This window comes from Gadus chalcogrammus, chromosome 16 (genome assembly GCF_026213295.1).
Source record: "Gadus chalcogrammus isolate NIFS_2021 chromosome 16, NIFS_Gcha_1.0, whole genome shotgun sequence".
Classification (NCBI taxonomy): domain Eukaryota; kingdom Metazoa; phylum Chordata; class Actinopteri; order Gadiformes; family Gadidae; genus Gadus; species Gadus chalcogrammus.
This window is the reverse complement of record NC_079427.1, coordinates 20,568,182-20,591,370: the sequence shown is the minus strand read 5'-3', so window position 1 is coordinate 20,591,370 and position 23,189 is coordinate 20,568,182. Positions and strand designations below refer to the sequence as shown.

At 43.9% G+C, this 23,189-nt stretch overlaps 1 protein-coding gene across 3 annotated transcripts in view; it reads right to left on the bottom strand.

Annotated features, from left to right (window-relative positions):
* The window catches only part of LOC130406305 (cytoplasmic dynein 2 heavy chain 1), a 136,089-nt gene that overhangs the window by 43,244 nt on the left and 69,656 nt on the right, over positions 1-23,189 (bottom strand). For all 3 annotated transcript variants that reach the window (XM_056611802.1, XM_056611801.1, XM_056611803.1), the window contains 10 exons: positions 22,115-22,278; positions 20,556-20,675; positions 19,682-19,816; positions 18,777-18,920; positions 16,068-16,157; positions 10,359-10,424; positions 10,225-10,275; positions 9,963-10,016; positions 8,911-9,042; positions 8,595-8,667 (listed from right to left, as the gene is read on the bottom strand). In XM_056611802.1, coding sequence (XP_056467777.1) covers positions 8,595-8,667; positions 8,911-9,042; positions 9,963-10,016; positions 10,225-10,275; positions 10,359-10,424; positions 16,068-16,157; positions 18,777-18,920; positions 19,682-19,816; positions 20,556-20,675; positions 22,115-22,278 — 1,029 coding nt within the window. The remainder of the gene's footprint in view (positions 1-8,594; positions 8,668-8,910; positions 9,043-9,962; positions 10,017-10,224; positions 10,276-10,358; positions 10,425-16,067; positions 16,158-18,776; positions 18,921-19,681; positions 19,817-20,555; positions 20,676-22,114; positions 22,279-23,189) is intronic.

Sequence of the window (23,189 nt, the reverse complement as noted above, 5' to 3'; positions counted from 1 at the left end):
AGGCGACAAATGTGGCGTTTGGCGTGAACGCACAGTTACGCACAGAGGAAGTATTACATTTTTTACATTCCAATTATTTAGCTGACGCATTTGCCCATAGTGACTTGCAAATGTGCATTCAACAAAAGTGGGAGAATCATTTCAGGACATAAAATGTATCAAATTAGCAAACCGCTTTAAGTGCTACAATAAAGAAACGAGAGATCGAGAATATTATTATTGTTGTGGTCCCTTTTCAGCGGCCCAGATGCAGTCTGAGCAGATGGGTTTCCAGCCCGCGGCGGAAGATGGGTAGGGTTTCAGCCCACCTGATGTCAGTGGGATGCCCGTTCCACCATTGTTGAGCCAGGACAGCGAACAATCGACAATCTGTTGAGCGATGGCTGTGGTTCCCACATAGTGATGAACTAGCAAGCCATCATGCAGGTTTAGAGTGTAGTGGACAGGCCGGGGTGTATGATTTGACACTGTCCTTGTGGTAGAGCTAATCGGAGGCTCGTTGGTGCAGTAAGAAGAGTACAGTATTCACAATCAGAGGGTTGGGAGTTTTAGTCTCACATGGGGAACATGTACGCATTGTGTGCGTTTGCATGTAGATGCTTTTCAAATAAGTGGAATAAATCTGAAAAATAAACCGCTCTTGGTAGCCATGGGATAGGATCCACTTATCGTTAAATAAGTCTGCATGTTAAGACATTGGGCCCTATTTTAACAATCTGAAACGGAAGTGAGAAGCGAAAAACTGAAGTAGCTTTGTGGGCGGGTCTCTAGCGGTGTTGCTATTATAGCGGCGGATAAATGACTCTTGCGCCCGACGCAAGCCTAAAATGGGTTGGTCTGAAGTAGCTTAATTACTCGTAGATTTGTTTTGGGCGTAACATGCAATAAACCAATGAGAGTGCCATCTCCCCTTCTACAACTTAATAAAAACGGAATCGTCATGTACATTTTGGCAAAGAGAACATATATGTTATGCGGTCCTGAGGCCGCAACTGTGGGTCTGTTTAATGATATGCGGCAATACATTAACAAACATCGTTTCTTACCCGTATTGTATAGATTATCGTTATCAACTTGTGTTCATAATATGCATGTGTCCTCCCGTTAATACACATTGCCATGGACTGTATGTGCTACGTGGTAAGTTTGTGTGTGTTTAAGACAGACACACACGTGCGCCAAGCATCACCCGCATTCATTCATTCTTTTAAACACTCACTCGCGGTAAAACTATGTTTTCTCACAATCAAATACTCATCAATCCTAAAAAGTTATGGGCTTGTACACAATGTCTGTGTCAAGAAAATATATGTTTGCTGTACGGTGTTTGCAGATGCGTTGATTTAAAAGTACAACTTATTACCGCTGTATCAGCTGTTCTTTCCCAAATAATTGAACCAACGTTATAATTTACCCTAAAACGATATTTTGGAATGCTGTGATATAGCCTACTTTGCTCGAGTTTATAATTGTTATTATAATTATTTTACCGCATGGCATAGCCTACTACAGTGTTCATTCATGCAGCCCCTATGGAAAAATTGTTTTTACACAATCAACATCATGATCATAATATTTCAATCAGGCAAATCGTTGACATGTTTGTGCTATGTATAGCCTACTGGTGTGTAAGCTTATGTTGCAGTTCCGACCTGCCATGGTTCGTCAAAATAGCAACACCAACTGCGCTATCCGCTAGTGCACTCGGTCAGTTGCGCAACTGCTTTATCGATCTTTAAGATAGCGCCATGTATCATTTGCGCCGGAACACGCCCCTGCTTTTCACCGACACGCCTCTCAGGGCGCAAGTTTAGTGGCGCGAGTTTGCTGCGGGGGAAAATCTGCTTTGCGCTGGGTGCAGACTAGCAACGATACATGCATCGTGTACAAAGTCAATTGCGCTGGGTGCAAGATAGGGCCAATTGACTTTGATTGGGTACTGACCTTTTAAAATAATAATGGCAGAGATGATTACTGGCCTAATGGAAGATGTGATGGATCAACTCCAGATTTACCTCTTTGATACGACACATTCCAAACTGTCGTGTTTCTTGTGGTCAATTGTGTTTTTTTAAGTTAGCTAATGCTAATATTGTCAACAGATGATAATAACAATCTTCTGATGGTGAACATGTTGTCGCAATACAGCACAAGGCTTGGAAACATTTCCCTGTGGTGGAGCGAACCATTATGGTGGAACAACCAGCGCTTTGTCATCAAGAACAATTGAATCCCACCGACTGGGAGAATAGACATTGCCTTTTGAGATGCACGAGCTGCACAGGCCACATCGTCTTCTCTGCAATAATCATAGGGCCATCTCGCCGGGGTCACAGGCAGAGCTAATTGATGAATTATTGGGGGCCGAAGAACGTGTTAAAAGATCCCGACACACATGAAGGGTGAATTAACCCAGATAATGACTAAAGATTCTGTAATGAGAAATCATTGCTCCGAAAGCGGCTCAATTACAAGGCCAATACAAGGTTCCCCGGGAGTTGTGCAACCACCAGAATACTTCAAACGAAGTACAACTTGGATGCATAACATAAGCATTGCATGTTTGATGTGTGTGAACACAGTTGGTAAACAAGTGTAGCATGGTCCATTCTTGGTTAATGTAATTAGGTAAATGCTGCTGAGCTACAGTTATTTTAAGGCTTTATTCCTAGGTGAATGCTGCTAGGCACGGGGTTCATCCAAGTGGAGGCGCTTTGGTCCACACAATGGAAGTGTCATCATCCGGCCACGTCACAAGGGTCCGCACGGACCCCTATGCAGCCGTCTGCGCGCAGACCAAAATGTGTGGCCGCAGAAACAGTGATACCGTACCTTGACTAAATGTTTGCTTGTTATGAAAACTGTTTGTGAGTCACCCAACCTTTATTCATGGGTGGGAGGCTGTTTCCAGAAGAAGCACACAATGAGATAGGAAATCCATATGTTGTTTCACCGTTAATTATTGTAGCTGATTTCTTCAGGTTGTGTTATCTAACCACCCCATGTGTTTACTAGTGTTATCTAGCACCCGTTTCCTGTTAACCTTTTGCCTGGGGTGAACCGGTCACAAGGAGGCAGTGACACATCAGCTTGACGAGAACGCAGTTGTCCTTTGGTTAAACCTTCCCCTCCTTTGATGCAAGGACAATAGCCTTCTGGGGAGGAGGTGAAACGGTATTAAAGGGCTCTTTTAAACTGTGTTTGGGGCTCCCTCTGCTAGAGAGGAGACTGGTGTGCATTAAATAGGTACATTTACTTCAACTATTGTGTGCTTTTTTGCATGTTTCTAACATGCACTATGTTTCTAACTTAAAACCGAAAAATGTTCACACGGTCACACTAACTACACAAACATGAAATATGAAAGCAAGTTCACATTGTCACCTAAATTTGACAACTTGTGATTGAACAACATCAATAACTAACCCAAACACTAACCCTCACACTTTACAAGTTACAACCAAAAATAAACTCTTACCTTTATTGGGAACATACCGATACTAATACTATACTATCATATATACTACCATGTATATTCCTAATACTTATTCTACTATTTATCAAACAATGCCTCCTTATCTTTGCTAATAGGTAACAATTGGTGATATGAGCCGTTTCTCTGTGGCTACGGTTATTTTCAATGAAACTAGTTAATGAAAGGAGAGTGTTCTCAGCTCTCCCTAATTTCATGCCTTCAACGAAACTTAGAGCTGGGTGTAACTGTAGCAAACTCTTTGCCTGAATGTTGTAGATACTCACCTGTTAAGCAATGTAATGATGTCTCAGAGGAATATCAAGCTCGGATGACTTTGTTATGTACATGCTAATCTAGCGAACAGTATCAGTTTGTCGTTATGTTGATAAATTAGCCCGGTTCCGTCTGACTACTTTTGCACGTCTTTTTGATGCATGCTATTTGCAAACTTCTATGAAGTTAATTAGGACAATTATTTATCAGAATCGTTTCCGTGAAAGGAAGTCTTGTGATTAGTTCAAACTGCTAATTTGGGTCAATTAAATAAATAAATAGAAAATCAGAACATTGAACTTAAAACATTTCACTTGAAATAAAACACGTATACTTAACAGCAATGTAAATGCTAATGTTGATACACTTTAACATTGGGTTGAAACAAGTCTTTCTGTATACCTTGCAAATGTTTCATACACACTGGGATGGGAGCAGGCCACTAAATTATCATGACATCATGCCAATCAAACTACTAATGATTGACTCTACTGTGAGCGGATTTCAGTGAAGGACTCCTCTATGATATTGTTATTGTTAGTCATCTACCCTATTGACCATAAATCAGACCTAATATCACTGCTCATGTTTTAACAAAAATGGCTTCAGTTGGTATATTTTGAAGACTTTCGGTAGCAAAAGAGAGGGAGGAGTGGCGAGAGGGAGAGGGGGAGAGCGAGAGAGCTTGTGCAATACAACAAAAGCAAAAGAGCAATAATAATAATAATTTAAAAAAATTAAAAAAAATCCTTCTCAGTGTTGATTTCATTAATCAAACTAATGAGACAAAAAAAAGATGGCATGGGGTAAGGCAGAAGAAAAAAAACATGACATCATTCTCCAGAAGCAAGAACCGTGTGCACAAATTGTTTATAATTTGTGTCTTGTCTGTACAGATGAATCTGATGAAAATAAATGAACAAACACGCGCTACACTATACTGCTACTATCCAATACCACTAGTGTTATAATTTGATCTGCTTACAAATCAAGAAAATCAATATCTAATTTGCATTAAACATAATTGTGTTTCATTCCTGCTCTGTTGCCTAGGGTGATGCTAGTTCATCCCAATGTAGAGGGAGATAGACTCCTATAATCTTTGAATTTCTTGCTGAACTCAAGAAGGCACAATGATCAGTAAATGTTATAAGTGAACGGAATGCAATTACAAATAAGATGTTAAGATCAAGTCAGCACTCTAAGAGATTCAGAATTTCAGTTGCACATTTTTTGTACAACTCACATTTATGTGTTATTCAATATGCACATATTGTGTGTGTGCGTGGGTGTGAATGCTTGAGTGTATGGAGTGATGTGTTTTCATGTGACGCCTGATGTGCGTCGGCTTCGAGTTAGACAGGGCTGGGAGTGGCAGAGCAACTCTCAGTACTTCTGAGGAACGTCTGGCCTTCAGCTATTGTTCATACGGCCATGAATATTCATACGGTGGGAACACTGACATCCAAGGTTGACAGACACAGCACAGTGCTTTGAAGAGCACACATGCTGGAGTGTGATTTGTGTGAGCGTGAGTATGTTTGTTGCAGTCCTGTGTATGAGCTATAACATTGACAATGAGCTATAACAATAACAAAGCACGGCGAGGCAACATTAAAAGCGACACACATGTTAGAGACTAATAGTTTATACATCTTATGATAAAAGAGTATATTTTAGATAATTATAACGTGCATTTAAACAACCTCACTGCACAGAGAATTACCAATCAGAACCTCGGTCAAATGTTTTAATTCAAATGTTCTCAGTCAAACAGTCATCATTGGTTCATTGTAAAAATGGAGAATAGCTGTCGTTGCAGTGTGTAGTCAGTGTGTACTACTTGTGGCACACACACACACACACACACACACACACACACACACACACACACACACACACACACACACACACACACACACACACACACACACACACACACACACACACACACACACACACACACGAAAAATGAAAAACAATTGAGTCCTTTCTCTTACAGCCAACCACATTTCTTGAATAGGAAGCAAGTACAAATTGGGAGAATTCTCAGCAACTTGTCAGCCTGGCTGTCAGTGTCAACACAACGGTTGATCAGTGGTGTGTAGGGTAAATAAGAAGTCTATTCCTCTGAATTATAGTTTAAAGTAAAACATAAAGCTTTCACCACTTACACTTCCATGTGTAAATGGCACCAACGATACGCACACACACATTTGAATGTGGTTTATGGGGAACTAGGCTACCAAAGTGAAGTTGTTGGTAGTAGGTAGTTCTATTTACATCAGCAATGTATTTTCCTGCATTTATGGCCTGTGCCATTCAATCAAAGTACACACAATGCCCATTTGCCTGCCATTATGTTTGATTGGTGTAGAAATTTCACATATGCCCACATTTAGCCAAACAATCTCCTTGGTTGAGGCCATGAGACCTCAGAGAGTCCCTGCATGGTAGGCCCCATGAGACACCCACTTTTAAGTTATGGGCGAGCATGACCGATGATGTAGAGAGAAGAGAAAGTCATAGACAGGGAGAAAGTGGACGTGCTGGAGACAGGAAGGACACAGACAAGCAGACAAACTCTGGAGGACAAACTATAAACATCCGCTGTGCTTCCTGCTTTTCCTCAGAAAATACTGATTAAGACAGTAGGTAGAATAATCGGTCACATCCGATACTTTGGAACAGTACATTGACAAATATTGCCAAAGAAAACCATTATCTGCAAAGAAAGATAATAAACCACAGTTGTTTTCCTGTGGGATACGCCCCTAATTTGGCCAGCAAAAATGTGGGAGGCAAGAAGAGGATGATCAGAAAAATGTTATCATACCACACACACCACCTTTACACATACTTCTGTGGCTGAAGGAGAGGAATAAATCAGAGCTTTGCCAGAGGAAAACAGAAGTTTACGAATATGTGACTTTGTGAAAACGAATAAATTAGTTATTTGTCCATTTTAGCAGGCACTATTATCCAATGTACGTGCATATATAAAAATAATATTAACAATAAAACATAATTAACATTAATACTATGATCACTGGCTGCAAAAAGAGAGAGAGAGACTTTGATTTTGACTGGACTAGAGACTGGATTTATGAATAGCTGCAAACGTGTAGGTGTAAAACAGTCTGTGTTTGTGTAACATGCCAGAGAAAGACACATTTGGATGTAATATATAAGCACCATAGAGGGAATAGCAAAGCCAAATTCATTAAGCTGTTCCACAATTAACGTAATTGATCAAAGAAAACATATTTTTCTATTCAAGAACTAACAACTTAAATGCCAAGACACCACTGCGTCTTAGTATTTAAATATTTTTATTTATTATTTAGTAATAGTTATGTCACATTTTAAACATTGCTTAAAATGTTTCCTAACCTGAAAGCTCAATTGTTTGGAAAACAACTTGATGCATTAAACTAAATACGCTATCTAATATGCAACACACACTCACACCTCTCTCAAGCACACGCACACACACACACAAGATAGCAACTTATTAGTTTTACCTGACACCAATTAGTGGATTTTCAGAGTGTTTTGTCACAAGCCAACATGCCATTAGAAGGATTATCTGGTCTGAATGGATGGGCTCATTAGACCCACATACACACCCACAATCAGTTATTGTGTGTGTGTGTGTGTGTGTGTGTGTGTGTGTGTGTGTGTGTGCGTGTGCGTGTGTGTGGTGGTGTGCGTCTTTGTGTGTGCCTGTCAAATGTGTAAAAAAAGGAAACAAAATGACAGAAACAACGCCTCAGTGTTTATGTACAAAAGATGGCTGTGTATGCAAAGATAACTTTGTGATACAGAATGTGTATGCGTGTGTATGGCTGTGGTATTCACAGTAGACAGCCTGAGGCAGATACAAGGCATGGAAGGACTTCTATGAAAGAATATTAGGAACGACAATAGGATAGTTTTTGCGTATATACTATACCTTGTTTTGTTCTTACACTCTGCTAAAAACATGGGCGAAAGGTCACCCTAGCAGTGGTTTACCTTATGAAATAAATGCAGAGGTTCATCCAAAATGAGTAAAATAAGAGACAATTAATATTCGGTGTAATGTGAATATATTTTAATTAGTTTCAAGTTTCTCAACTACACCTATATTATTTTTTGCAATTTTATGCTTATTATAGACTGAGAGAGATGAAGGTTAGGGAGATAGAGGGGAGGACATGTAGCAAATGAGCACGGGCAGGAATCAAACCCGGGTCACCTCGTTATAGAGCCTATATGGTACACGCTTAAGTGATTTTTTAAAACCTTTTAAACCTTAACTGTTGAAAAAACGCTACCAGGAAAGGGTGTCGCAAAACAGCAAAGTAAACCCAAGGAGGGAGTGACTTTTATCACTAGGAGTGGTAAAGGGAGAGACAAAGAGAGAAAGGTTTAAAGCACATTGACGGCGAGTCAATCTGCTCCCACACCATGGGGTTAATCAACAGATCATGGCGCCCGCTTTCCCTCTCCCCTTTAACCCACCGGGCTGATGAAGAGAAATCACCACACTCAACCGTCTCCAGCACGTACAGTGTTTGTCAAGCTGTGTGTGTGTGCGCGCGCACGCGCGTGCGTGCGTGCGTGCGTGCGTGCGTGCGTGCGTGCGCGTGTGTGTGTGTGTGTGTGTGTGTAAGGAGTGTATATTAATCCTTGCAGTGAGACTCCGTTCAGGAATCAGCTCACTGCATTCAAACACTGACCCTGGCCGTTTCACTGTGTGTCTGTGCACGTGGGGACTTCATAAACACATATATCTACATAAATGCTGTTTGGGGGAGACGATAGATCAGATGTATTAAGGAGCAGAGGGGAGGATGCCTACCCAGGGCTTGTGAGGCGAAAGAAGCCATGGAACTCTGCAGTCTGTCTGGTCTGATGGCCTGGACCAACAACACCTGGAGAGGATGCATTATAATTATTCAGACTGAAGCCACCATCTCAGTCATCAGTCAAACTGAATGTGAAACGTCTATGAACTTGATGATACAGTGCTGAGAAATGGTAGTCCAAGGACACAACCGAGTTTATCATAACAAATAATGTGTCACAGAGTACATCCATTTAGGTGTCAACATTCACATCAATAATTAAAACCCCCGCAGGGCTAACACCTGCCGGGGGGCTGATTAACAGCTGACCTGCTGGAAGGGGGTAATCTTCCTGGCGACTGGGGGCGGGACTTCCTGTTCACAGTGGGAGCTGCGGGAGAAGGGGAGCCAGAACTCTCCGTCACTCAGACTCAGGGACTGGTAGAGGGATGAGAAGGTAGCCTGGGAGGGGGGAGGGGGAGAGTGAGGCACCGGACCGAGGAGAAGAGGGAAAGTAAGGAACGTGATTGGTTGAAAAGGTGTGACTTCACAACCTGTTGGACACTGACAAGGTCCCCACCGTAGAACGTGAAATGAACCACATCGTGGGCCTTTTTTTTTTGACTTGATAGTGTAGGCGAATGTGTGATGTTCACAATTTTGCTATAACTATCCCCTACACTATTCTAACATCGTAATATACATCCAGAAGTGATAAATATCTTATAGTGGTAAAAATAGTGTGTTTATTCATTAATACAACATATTTACAAAGGAATAAAGATGGGGAAAACAGGGCATTGATGGGGGAACATTTCAAGCATTTCTAACAGACCGCTGATGTTGAATAGCGTCAATTAAATCAGTTCCATTACCAGTGGGGCCCGTGGTAATATAGCCACTACATGCCATTGTTTGTCCTTTGCGTATGAGATGATAATAAATATCTACAACTCATTTTATTCTGAAACGCATTGGATTTCAGTCAACGTTTTTTGATTTTGCACAAAAGGCCATTCCTAATGATGACAATGCAAATGGCCGATTCATGATAGATGTTTCCTCCAGGCCGGATGAAAGAACATTATGGGTCAGAAGAAAACCTAATATATTTTCTAATTGTGTCTGTTGCTTCTACCCTCATGTATAAACATTGCATTCATTAGCTAAAGCATGAACATTAAATGGGTCAATGAACTGTTAGGATTCTGTGGGTATTCAGAATGCAGACTAGATTATTTTTCTTATCACTTTTATTTTATTCAAACTAGGTCCCAGACTGAGAACGAACTGGTTGAGACTGGTGGATGAAAGGTGATTTTGACCATTCGATGCATACAAGTTTAATTTCTGTGTGATTGAGTGAGCGAGCAAGTAAGTACCTTGAAAATGGACAGAGCTCCATGTCTCTCCTGGTCGATCCACGAGGGAAACTCCTGCATACAGAACGAAGAGTAAGTCAATGAGTCTCAACCACCAATCATAGTTGTGGTGCTAAAAGTCCCACAACATACAAATGGCAAAATAAACACACACACACACACACACACACACACACACACACACACACACACACACACACACACACACACACACACACACACACACACACACACACACACACACACACACACACACACACACCTCTCTCTTGAACACTTCTCCAACTATGAATCCGGTTAGGACGTCCCATTCCTGCAAGAGAACAGTTCAATGTTAAAAAAGAGATCAAATTTTATTGCCCAGTCGTTAAAATGTCAGTGTGCCACGGTACTCACATTCTCTTGGAACAGCTCTGGGTGCATGCCCTTGACAAAATGCATGGCGAACATCAACTGGTCAGACTGAAAGAGACAGAGAGACAGAGACAGAGACAAACACAGAGAGAGAGACAAAGACAGAGAGACAGAGGCAGAGACAAACACAGAGAGAGAGACATACACAGAGAGAAAGAGAGGCAGAGAAAAAGAGAAAATACAAATTGGTATGAATATAATGTTGCAGACATTAACCAATGAGGGTGAGGGAATAAAGCGATATCTCGGCCTGGTTTTACATCTCTTCTTCCGACAGTGATGTTTCCAGGTGTGGCATTAAACGGTTTCCTACAGCTTCCGGATGCACCTGATCCAGCTCTAGATTATTAAGCACAGATCATGGAATGCTTGGAACCCCTCGGCACCGGGGGAACAGCATGGGAACCCACCGGCCTCCTGCAGCCAACAGTAGCGGGCTACAATAAGAAAGAGTCCTATAATTGTACCCTCAAACCCCCCCCCCCCCGCGCCAAACCCCCTCCCCCTGCACACCAATCCAATCTCACTGGGGGGAGGGGTGGCAGGGGAGATAAGGCAGAAGAAGCCAATCAACTCGCTTATCTCTCTGCCACCTACAGAGCCAGCGAGAGAAAGCAAGACTAATGACTCAGAAGGGAGAAGAAGAAGAATACAGGGGGGGGGGGGCTTTGTTGAAATGACCGGGGAGGAAGTGGAAGACAGGAGACAAACTGGACTCTTGCACAGTATTCTGTAACCGTTCCTCTCGATGACTGCAGTGCCTGGGTCCATTCACGTAGAGTGGAACAACAATGAAGCAGAGCAGAAATGCACATACCCTCAAACACGCACGCACGCACGCACACACACACACACACACACACAAACACACACACACATGCGCGCACACACACACACGCACGCACACAAACACGTATTCATAAACCCACGGATCAACCCTGAATGGCAGATAGATGCCAGGTAGCGTTGAATAAATCAATTTATTCTGGCCGCTTTAGAGCCACCTGAGCGGCCTTGTTTATCCGTTCATCTTCCTGAATGCATCAACACAGCAGCCATCTCATGCACTGCTCAATACACCTGCAAAATGCACAAGCATACACCGAAAAATACAAGGAAACCACAAACCACACGGACAAATACGGACAATGTAAGAGGGTCGTTGAACTGTTTGTCACACTGCATGCTGAGGCAAGTCCTGGTCGCCCCCATCTGTCTGTCTGTAGGCCTATGTATCAATGTATCACACTGGGAGAAAGTTGACAGCCACACATGCGGAACTCTGCAGGGGGTCCTGACATGCCGCTCTCACACACACACACACACACGCACACGCACGCGCACGCGCACAGCTAAACGTCAGGAATGCATGGCCCTGAGGTGCTCTTGATGTGTGATAGAGGACTCTGACAGACAGCAGTCATTGCCGACCCCCTGGTCTGACATGACTGAACACATACCGGCAGAAAAATATCTAGCCCTTACTTGAAGTGATGAAAGGGTACAACAGGGTCAGGACCAAAACATTTAAGCCTGCTGGGGGGTTATTCACACTAATGAATCAATAAAATGGTTCATAAGGAATAAGTCAGGGCTGGTAACCGCCCCGACCATAAATCGAGTTATAGGACATTGGATTTATTTGTTCGTACATTCAATGTTCCTGTAGCCAAGTGACATATTCAAACTCTTTTTCTGAGCCATAAACGAGAGAGAGAGAGAGAGACAGAGAGAGAGAGTCCAAAGTGACAAGTGAACAAGATAGATGGCACTGAGGTCTGTAATTAGGGTCAAAGTTCAGGGGAAAGAAGAGAGGAGAGGGATGAGGCTTGCTTGAATGATGGGGGGTGCATGTGTGTCTGGGTGCGTGCGTGTATGTGTATGTGCGTGGAAGGGAAGGGATTTTACCAGAATGGAGGGTGCGGTTACCAAGGGGACTGCAAACAGTGTGACCCCGAGTGATGTGATGACAAAATTCAAGTGTGTCATTTTACAAATTGAAAATCAATGTCCCAAGTCATCGTAACTTTTTTTTCCACCCCAAAGTTTCACTACCCAAGTGAAATCCAAACTTTTTCCTAAGATATCTGAAATGGAAGTTTCACTCAGAATTCCTATAGACCAAGTAACTGAGGGAACTTTTTTGTCTCTTCATGACTGCCATGAATCTGTACTGCTCTTCTCGCCATGTATTATTCTATCCTTCCTCTCTATTCATACATTATTGCTGCTGTTTCATAAAGTGTGGTTGACAATGAGGACTTGCTAACAGGGGAATAGCTGTTCTGCTCTTCTATTACATTGACTATAAAATCTATAATATCTACATCCTACCGTCAGCCTGCTGCCATGTGAGACCATCCAGATATTCAAGATTGCTTTTGAACTGACAATCATACCCCTTATTCTACCAAAACCAGCACGGATATGCAGGTACTTTAAACGCGGGAAAACCCATTGACTCCTCTCCCAGTGCTGCCAGTAGATGAGCATGTCCAGGTTTTTCTCTGCTGTGTAACGTTCACGGTCATGAACACACTTGAGACAGGGTTCGTAAACAATAGAAAGCAGCACGGAGGCCAGTGAAAATATTTAAAAAAAATGATAACTTTTGTATGTCTGTTACTTATTCATTTCTTTCTTTCAAACGCAGTCCAGAGAACAAAACCACTGTTGCATGTCGTTTGTTTCTTTCTACACATCAACGCTCAGAACTTCAGCACCCAGCGCAACCTCGCACTAAAGGGGCCAAGCGTCCTGTTTCTATCAATGCTGATCGGAGCTGGAGCGGGTAAATACCCGTAACTGCAGAGTTATTTGTCAGAAGGCAAAAGCCAGATGTCGCTTTCTTTACTACAGCCAAATCCGATCGCAAGTAAGGCGAAAAACATTGTATCCACTGAGAAAAGCCTTTGGTGTAAAAGAAGAAGCAAATCGGCCTACTTCAGATAAACCGACGGTTTCCCCGTCGATTGCTACACTGTCCTCAGGGAACATCACCATTATTTTAGAATTTATGCAGACTATGGCGTTCCTTGCTTCATCATGAACTAAAACTCTCTACCCCGAGTACTGATTGGTCCTGTAATTGTATGATGTTTGGACGAGGCTTTCAACAGGCTTGAGGCTGGACTCACTTGCAGAGAGAACTCATAGCTATGAAAATATAGATACCGGACAATCCTTAAACACAGATCCTAAAAGCTCAGAGGCAGCTTGTACTGAGGCAACTTGACTCGAGGTTGTGATGCAGTGGTATCCCTCTGCACTCCCATCGCCCTCACGTTCTCCCCCCTCAACGCCAACCGTTCCTTGGCTGACAACTCGAGACGCTGGGATAAATGCCTGTGGACGAGAGCGTTCTCAGCTCCTGTGCACTCAACCTGCATCCTTCATTCTCCTTTCACTGTTCAATGTCTGCAACAACCAAAAAAAAAAACAGCCGGCGCTGACTGCTCAGCTGTGAGACGATTCTACCTGCGGGCCACATTGACTATCTGATTCTCATTCTCTGCGCGTGTGTGTGTGAGTGTGCGCGCGTGCATGTTAGTGTGCAGGCGCGTGTGTGGCTGCTGTATCTCTGACGCGATAAACTGCACTTTGCCAGGAGCGGGGGGTAGTCAGACAGCTTCAATAAAGTCCCCCTTGGGATTAAGTATTCACAAGTCTAACTGAAAGTCAAGCAACGGCTTCCCTTCCTTTGCCAGCACTTGGAAGACGATAAGAGATTAGGGCAGAAAGGAAGAAACATGAGTGAACCGAGAGAACGTGTGAGAGAAGAAGAGAGAGGAGAGAGTAAACACAGGGAGGGATGCCAAAGGAAAGAGGATCAAGCCGGCATCATGTTTACACACTGTCTCTCTGCTCTGACCTGCCATCTCTGACAACTTTCTCTTGAATTAAGACGCAAGCATACTGCTTCCCTTTGCACTATAATTAGATTGACCCAACGATAGGATGCAGAGCAAAGTTGCTACATCAGGACAAGGGCTTCTGGTTAGAGTACCTTAAAGAGCATCTTTTATTTTGTCACATTGGAGGTATTAACACAATAGCCCTGTCGCAATGCATCTGTCTTTGTATCAAGACCTTTAGCAGCTAGTGAAGAGGAGTTTCCCTCTGTGTGCCTTCTGCATGTCACCCCGAGCTAGGTGACGTTTTGGATGGCATGCAGAAGGCCCCCCCTGTTTCCCCTGTTTCCCCTCCACAGACTTCCTAGGTCTCTCAGCAGTTTACACCAAAATGGCTGAGATGACAGGGAATGTAGTTCAATGGACAGGACAGAGAGGAAAGGAGAGGAACAAACTATTAACGCCACACGCTTACAGCTTCTCAAGGTAAGAGCGTGCATGCCTGTGTATGGGTACGGGTGTTCAGGCATGGACACGTGGTCACAGTGACAGCTCGACGGCCCCAGAGACCACAGCCGCCTGCAACACCTGGAACATGTCATGGCAAATCACATCACCGGGACATGAACCAGTGAACGCACGCTATAGTGACAGAGACTTCCTCTCTCTCACACAGACACACACACATACACAAACAAACAAACAAAAAACATGGCTGGTCAAACACCCTATGTAACCCTCTCTCACCAGCTATCTTTCTCATTGTACAGTGCCTTTCTCCCCCTTCATTAAGTCTAATTCGGTTTCGTCCTCAGTCCATCCCTCACCACTTTATTTATTTGTCTTCCCCATCTCTCAATGATTGTATAGATTGGCATCTCTCTCTCTCTCTCTCTCTCTCGGCTGCTGCAAGTCCTACAGCCCTCATCCTGCAAAGCGCTATCTCTCTCTCTCTCTTCAACAGGGGTGTTGACAGGAAGGCTGATAATGTAGTCCAATGTTTCCAACATGCAAATACCAGGGCCAGCTACCAGCTGAATGTGTGTGTGTGTGCTTACGTGTGTTTCTTTGAATCTTGGCTCAATAAGCCTAGAGGACACACATTATCAGTGGTAGCAGCTACCATTACTTTGTCTAAACCTCCTTGGGCATTATCATATGACCCTATAAAACCTGCACACCAACACACATTCTCACATGCACGCAGAGATGCGCGCATGGCATGCAAGCACACACAAACACACCAGGCATACAGACAAAACACACAGAAATCTCATTTACTGCCTCATCAATGCAAGGTCTTGCTGTGATAGTCAATATTTGGCATTCCATTACAACGTGGTGCACTGGGACAAATGCAAGGGTTTTCATGTTTGCATACTTCTGTAAAAATAGGGTTGGGAGTCATTACTGCATGTTCCATTTGAATACATATCCGTTATAAAATGTCAGAAAATAACAGATAGCTTTCCTTTTCCAAAAGCAAAAGGTTGTTGTTATGGTGAGGCTGGGTGAAAGATATAGATAATGCAGAATGATGTGATGAATATGATTATTTTGAAACCGTTGTTTCAGGGATACACTACCTTTAATTGTGTGGGAGTGATGAATAACATACAATCCAGGGACATCAATGTCAGTAGCCAGCCTATCTTCAGGTGCGGCAAAGGTGCCAGCATGTTCATGTATCTTACTGCTACCATCGACCAGATATCTATTAGATCTAATAATTAAACTTGATTCACCATTTTTCAGATTACAATACAACTTTGAGGGACAAGAGCATCGATGCGTGCTCGTTTGTTTGTGTGTGTGTGCGTGTTTCAGAGTGTGTGCTTACCTTAAATAGAGAGCGGCAGACATACTCGTACACCATACGCTTCAAGCTGGCTTCCAGGGCAGCGATCCTGGCATCAGTGCTTTGTGCTTCCTAACACACACACACACACAAAAAAGAAAGGTTTGTGTCAAGAGTACCAGGTGAGGCAGTGTCAGAGCAAGGGATGAGGTGTCTTCAAAGATGACCTGTCAAGGTGCTTGAGGGGCAAAGCTGAGCATCAAAACTCCCCGCTCACTTGGAGATGACTGAGGACCAGTATGGGATGGTGAGCTGGTAGCACAGGGAAGCCTGCTTCTCTAAATATGTTGTCTTTCATGACCGAATGTGTCCACCATTACTTTGAAAGACAGTGTTCTTCTAATCTCCATAGACAGAGAGGAGAAGCCTGAGGGTGTGAATAGGGGATAGCTCTGCCAACGCGGGGACATGCGATACATATGAGCATGTGAAATGGTACCGTACATGTCATTGGTACCGTCACACGCACGCATACATCTTAAAATAATTCTTAGAGAACAACAGCGAATTGCTGTTAGTGAGCGTGTGTGCTTGTTCATATGTGTGTAAGAGAGAGAGAGAGAGACAGAGACAGAGACAGAGACAGAGAGAGAGAGAGAGACAGAGAGAGCTTCAAAAACAAAAGAGGTGAAAAGCATGATAAACAAAGGGGATGGAAAGAGATTGTTCCAAAAGAATGAAGTGGAACGAAAGGATACTACAATTTTAAACATAGAAAATAAAGTGACAGAACCAAAAGGAGACAGAGAGCGAGAGAGTGAGAGGGCGAGAGAAAAATCTGAAACAAACTGGGGGGGGGGGGGAAAAGGCCACAGAAAGAAATTCCACAAGGACTTTGCCACACTGACACACACCCACACACACCACCCCCGGCCCCTATTCCCAGTTCAGTGGCGGTCCTTCTGTTTCCCCTGCCTGGCTCTCTGTTGCCTTCAGGCTGCCTCGAGCCCTGAGGGAATGTTTTCAAGCTGCTCCCCAACTCTAGATGTCCTCCTGAACAACTGTGGTGTGTGTGGGTGCATTTGTATGTGTTTTTCTTTATATGCATGCACATGTATTTGTTTGCATGTGTGTGTGCGTGCGTGCGTGCGTATCTGTCATGGCATTATAGACCTGGGATTGTGTCTGTGTGTGTTCTTGAATGTGTGCATGTGTCTATCTGTGTGCGGTTGCGATTTGTATTATTTACTGTTTGTGTGTATGCGTGTGTGTTTCTGTGTGTCATACCCAACAGATAAAAGAGTGCATGTCTGTTTAGGGGCATACGGCTAACGTTATTTCTAAAGCTCAAAGACCATCTGTAAACCATGGCAAAGACCCCTGGCTGTTCGAAACTGCACAGCGACAATATGTTCAAGTATATAAAGCCCAATTTATGAGTCATCATGACACAATGACAGTAACATGCAGCATCCATCGCATGAACCCTCAGTACTGACACACACACACACACACACAGGCTGAAAACAGATGCGTGTGCATGTATGTTTTTACATTTGGGCAAAATGTGTGCACACGCATACACCCCACCAAACAAAGATTAACAGCGTTGACCAGCTGCTGCCTGGCTACACTCTTGGATGGCACCCTTGGCTGAAACAACTCACACAGGATCTGAGGAATTAGAGCGCTCACACTCGCTATCAAATAGAGTGTGTGTATGTGTGTGTGTATGTGTGTGTGTGTGTGTGTGTGTGTGTGTGTGTGTGTGTGTGTGTGTGTGTGTGTGTGTGTGTGTGTGTGTGTGTGTGTGTGTGTGTGTGTGTGTAAATCGTAAAATAGTTGTAGGCTGATGCACATTCATTGGGATGTGGGTTCCTAAATGGGCTTAACGTCAGCCACTGGGTCTCTGTGAATAAACATCACACATGTGCATGGTGGTTGAGAGGATCCCTGACTGCCTGCGCGGGCTTGCATGGATGTGTGTGTTTGTGTGCGCGTTCCGTTGCAAAGGAAGCATGAACATGGGGCAAGTGTGGTGCGCTATGTTTGGCCCCGAGATGGAGGGCTGCGGTGTAACAGCAGAGAGCTCATGCAGCCGCCCATCTCCAGCAATGAAAGCCCATCGATGTAAATTACTCATTAAAAATCTACCAGCAGACCAACCTCGCCAGCCAGCCAGGCCCTCGAAATAAAATCAGCAACACACCAAGCTAAACGGCCAAGCGCAGCGGGTCTGAGCTTAACCTCAGCAAATAATAATACGCGTTTAAAGTAATCTACATTTTAAAATAATCTGTACAGATGGGCAGTGTCAGGCGTGACAGGACTGCCGCTGACATGTTCATTTGTTTGATTTAGGAGAACAGTAGGGGTTTTGTTCCGTGGAACTATCTTGGTCAGTGTCAGTGGAACTGCAAAGTTACAAAAGCATATAGTGGTGAAATATGGACCAGTGTGACAATGATGTGGAATGAGGCAAAGTGAGCAGGGATCCATGCTGGGGAACGGGGGGTCGTGTGTGTGTGGGCGTAGCGTCAGGTCGTGTTACGCTTTATGTCTCAAGTGGAGACGTTCTCAGGGCCAATTGAAAACGTGCACACTTTACGCGCTGATAAAAGTGTATTACTGGGAGGTTTTCTGTGTGTGAGTGACAGAGTGTTTGCGTATAATATTAAAATATTTTAAAAAAAAAATCAAACACTGGGATGGCCCAGTGGCCCAGTTGAGGGACGCCTTTCATCCAAACACCTTCTTGTCCTGCAGGGCCTTCTGGAAGAGACGCAGGAATGAGGCCAGGCTGAAGCGGTACATGTTGTTGATTTTCGACAGGTCTGTGATGACGAAATACATCTTGCTGGCACTCTCAGCAAGAGGCAGGTAGGCATCCCGCTCCTGTGAGGAAGATCCAAGAGGTACATTTAATTGTCGTTGTGTGGTTGTGTGCGTGTGCGTGTGTGTGTGTGGGAGTGTTGGGCTTGGAGGGGGTGGGCGGCAAAGAGGAGACGAAGATAGATTTCTGAGCCAAATTCGTAGAGTGGAATGATGGATGTGGAAGAAAAGTGATCAAGAAAAAAAAAAGAAGGAGCTTAAGTACAGCGGAAGGACCGAGACAGAAGTGAGAGCAGCGCATGTAAAGGTTGAGTGGTAATCTGGGGAGAATGAGGTGTGGGAATAGAGGGGTGTCATTTGGAAGAATACAGTGTAAAAGTAAAGTCAGAGAGAGAGCTATAAAAAGGAACTGAGCAGAGGGCAGAGGACAATAGGCAGTGCTAGAGAAACACTGCCCCTTAGAGGATGGCTACGGCATGGGCATGATTGTGTCAGAACTACACCAGGTGAATTCCGGAGTGTGTGTGTGTGTGTGTGTGTGTGTGTGTGTGTGTGTGTGTGTGTGTGTGTGTGTGTGTGTGTGTGTGTGTGTGTGTGTGTGTGTGTGTGTGTGTGTGTGTGTGTGTGTGTGTGTGTGTGTGTGTGTGTGTGTGTGTGTGTGTGTGTGTGTGTGTGCGCGCGTGTGTGCGTGTGTCTGTGATGTTGGAGTGTGTGTGTGTATGTGTCTGTGATGTTGGAGTGTTTGTGTGTGTACGTATGTCTGTGTACGTGTGTAGGTGCGTGCGTGCGTGTGCATGTGCGGACGTCCTTATGTGATGTTTCACCTGGTCCAGGGAAGCCTGCAGCCTGTGAGACTCCAGCAGTGACTCCTGGATCAAGGCACTGCTGGCCTTGGTCTGGTTCAGGCTGTCGATCAGCTCTCTGTTCTCCAGAATGTTCCCCTGGGCTGTAGCCAAGGTCTGAGGGAGGGAGGCAGACGGACAGACAAACGGAGAGATCAACACTGGAGCCTGCCATGTGGTCCAGAGACACAGGTGGATAGACAGTCCACGACGTTGATTCACAGACATACGGAGGAGCCAGACCAACGCATTTACATAAGCCGAGAGGAAGAGGAGAGGACGGCATAATTGTCACGTTGCAGGTAAGCTGCGGGGCCATTACAACACGGACTGCATTCTAGTGGAATGCAATTGTTAATTCTACAGAGTGCTTTGGCTCCACAGTTCCATGTGCACTTTTAAACACATTGGTAGACTGCATTCAAATGTATTCAACTAGAATAGATGAGAAAGCCGTGGACCGTGGAAACGTTAAGCCGGGATGGCTCCTATAATTCTACAATTATTAGATTTTGAATACCATGGAAGCTCATACTTGTTGTTGTTGTGTGTGTGAATTTTTTAGTGTGTGTGTATGTGTGCTCATTTGCGCGCACGCGTGCGTGCATGTGTGTGCGTGTGTGTATGTAAGCAAAGTACAGGAAGCCAAGTGTTTTAGGAAACAGATATTTCTAATGATGGGGGCTGCAGACTTTGATTAGTTGAAAGGCTAATATTGGAAGCTGAGACTGTATTACGTTATAGTACACATTCTATGCGTGTGTTAACAAATTAACACTTTTATCCAGCCTCTCCCTCTGAAAGTTCCCTCTGAAAAAGTTGAAAACCAAAAAACGTAATAACACAAGGCATATACCTCTAGCAAGGACTCCTCCAAGAGAGCCAGCTGGATCTTTTTGTCCTCCTCTTGCTTAAGTAGACGCGTCTTCTCCGTCTCCAACTCTGGCTTCTCCTGCTGGATGGTCAAGGCTAACAACTAGCGTGTGCACACACACACACACACACACACACACACACACACAATCACACACACACACACACAAACTTCTTAGCCTGTACATAGTTTCCCCACAAGTTTTTGGTGCATCATAAACCATGCACCAACCGGAAACGGCAAATGACCTTAACCAAGCGTTTTTTCTATGAAGCGCCACGGGAATACGCCACGTGCTACGTGGCGTATTCTCGGCACGGCAAGACACATTACGTCGTGTTTGGTTTCATTAAGTGACGCTTCATCTTTGTTTCTTCGAGGACAGCGTCGATTGACTGGCATTGCGCCAATGCTTCGGAGAAGCAAAAGAAAACAACAAAAATCTGCTCAACATTGATCCAAGAAAAGAGAATATGTAACATGCATGGTGTTTTCCTCACCGCCACGTCTGTAAATATCTATCATCGTTTCACGGAGGACTTAATGTTTGAATGTTGTGACCTCTCATTCTAAGGAAATTGCCACAAGCAACATCACATAAACATGTTAAGCTAGCGTTAGATGAGTCGACTATCCAAACAGCCGTAGATAATGTTATGTGGGTAGCCTAGGGCTGTCATCTGTGGCCAAAACAATCATTGTTAAAATACCTTTATGACTATGTTGAACCTCTCGATAGAGACGTGGCTTTGCCAATATTTCTACTCAGTGTGCAAACTACAAAGTACAGTTCCCTGAAGTATAGCCCCTAACTAAAATGCAAATAAACCACAGACATCTCACTTTTCTAAATGCAAAAAAATTGATTATAATCTCTGTTTAGCAATGCATCCCGCTAGCTCTACAATAGTTAAGCAGGTAAAGAACCAGTGGCCAATGAAGCTCCTGTGTGAGTGTTAGTCTGTATACAAATAGTCTGTATATAATACCGGTACAGATTAAACTCACTTACCATATGTGTACATTGGTGGAATCCTCATCCATCTATGTGTTTTCACCAGTCCATATGACACGTGTGTGTGTATGTGTCATGGTTTCCATTAGCTGGCCATTGAATTAGAATTTAAATTAGCCTGTGAATATAAATCTTTATGGCCATCTTGGCGTGTAAATTATTTATATTTTGTATTATTATTATGATTGCTATTATTATGAGGCTACTAAATAAGTAACACAAGATTGCATTACGAAAATTTCATGTATGTTTCATTTATTTTAAATTTATTCCAATTAAATAGCTCATGGATTACGGAGTGCATTGATTACTTCTACCTTCCTGTGACAAATGCAACTAGTCGTCCAAACTGGAGGTTTTAAAGCGTACTTATTGCGGAAAATAAACGTTGTTAGAAAAGTCTCTCTCTCTCTGTGTGTGTGTGTGTGTGTGTGTGTGTGTGTGTGTGTGTGTGTGTGTGTGTGTGTGTGTGTGTGTGTGTGTGTGTGTGTGTGTGTGTGTGTGTGTGTGTGTGTGTGTGTGTTACCTGTCCCCGAAGGCCAGCCCTGGTGGTGGTGAAGTTGACCTCGGTAACCACAGAGACGGCATCGGGGGGAATGAAGGGGGTGGGATTCCGTGTGGCAAGGAAGAGCCGGAAGTCCTCGTTGTAATCGATCACCTTGTCTCCGATCTGAACCACATACCTCGGGCCTGGGCGAGGGGTTACAGGGTGAAGGGTGTGTGAATACGTGTGTGCGTGCGTGCGTGCGTGCGTGCGTGCGTGCGTGCGTGCGTGCGTGCGTGCGTGCGTGCGTGCGTGCGTGCGTGCGTGCGTGCGTGAATATGCACGTGTGTCTGTGTGTTTTATCTCTGACTCCAGTCAACTCTTCCCACAGAACTACAAGAGAGTATTCTCGACTGATCGCTCAACATGACTCATTTTCACTGGCGTCTCGTCAAGACCGTTTTAGATAAATAATCACTACTAGGGCTACGTTGATTGGAAGGGACCAATTAGGACTGAAGTAATCGAAATACAATGGATGTTGCAGCAGGAAACGGATACAAGCTCATAACGAGTGACATGCCAAAAACAGGGCGGAAGAATACCAACTACAAAAATAGCCCATCAGCACTCTACGGAGATCCTTTCCATTCGTTTGGCACTGAACGTGAATCCTGCACTGTGATCCATATCAGCCATCAAAATGCATTACTGCTCCATAGGAATAGTCTCTGAGGCGTTGGATTATAGTAGTCGTGGGTAATGCATAGTGTGTAATTGTCAGCGCATGACCAGGTGACCATGAAAGAGTATGATTGATATTTAAGCTACCGCTTTGAGTGTGATATGTGTGTGCAGGCATTGATGCACGTTAAGTCACATAAAGCTGTTTCTATGCAGCAATCCTGCAACTAGCGACAACAAAAAGTAACTAAACAACTAAACAAAATTAAATATAACATGGTGTAATATTCTGCAATTAGTATACTGTATTTAGCACAACTTATTACGACCCAATCTCTCAGGTCCCACACACACACACACACACACACACACACACACACACACACACACACACACACACACACACACACACACACACACACACACACACACA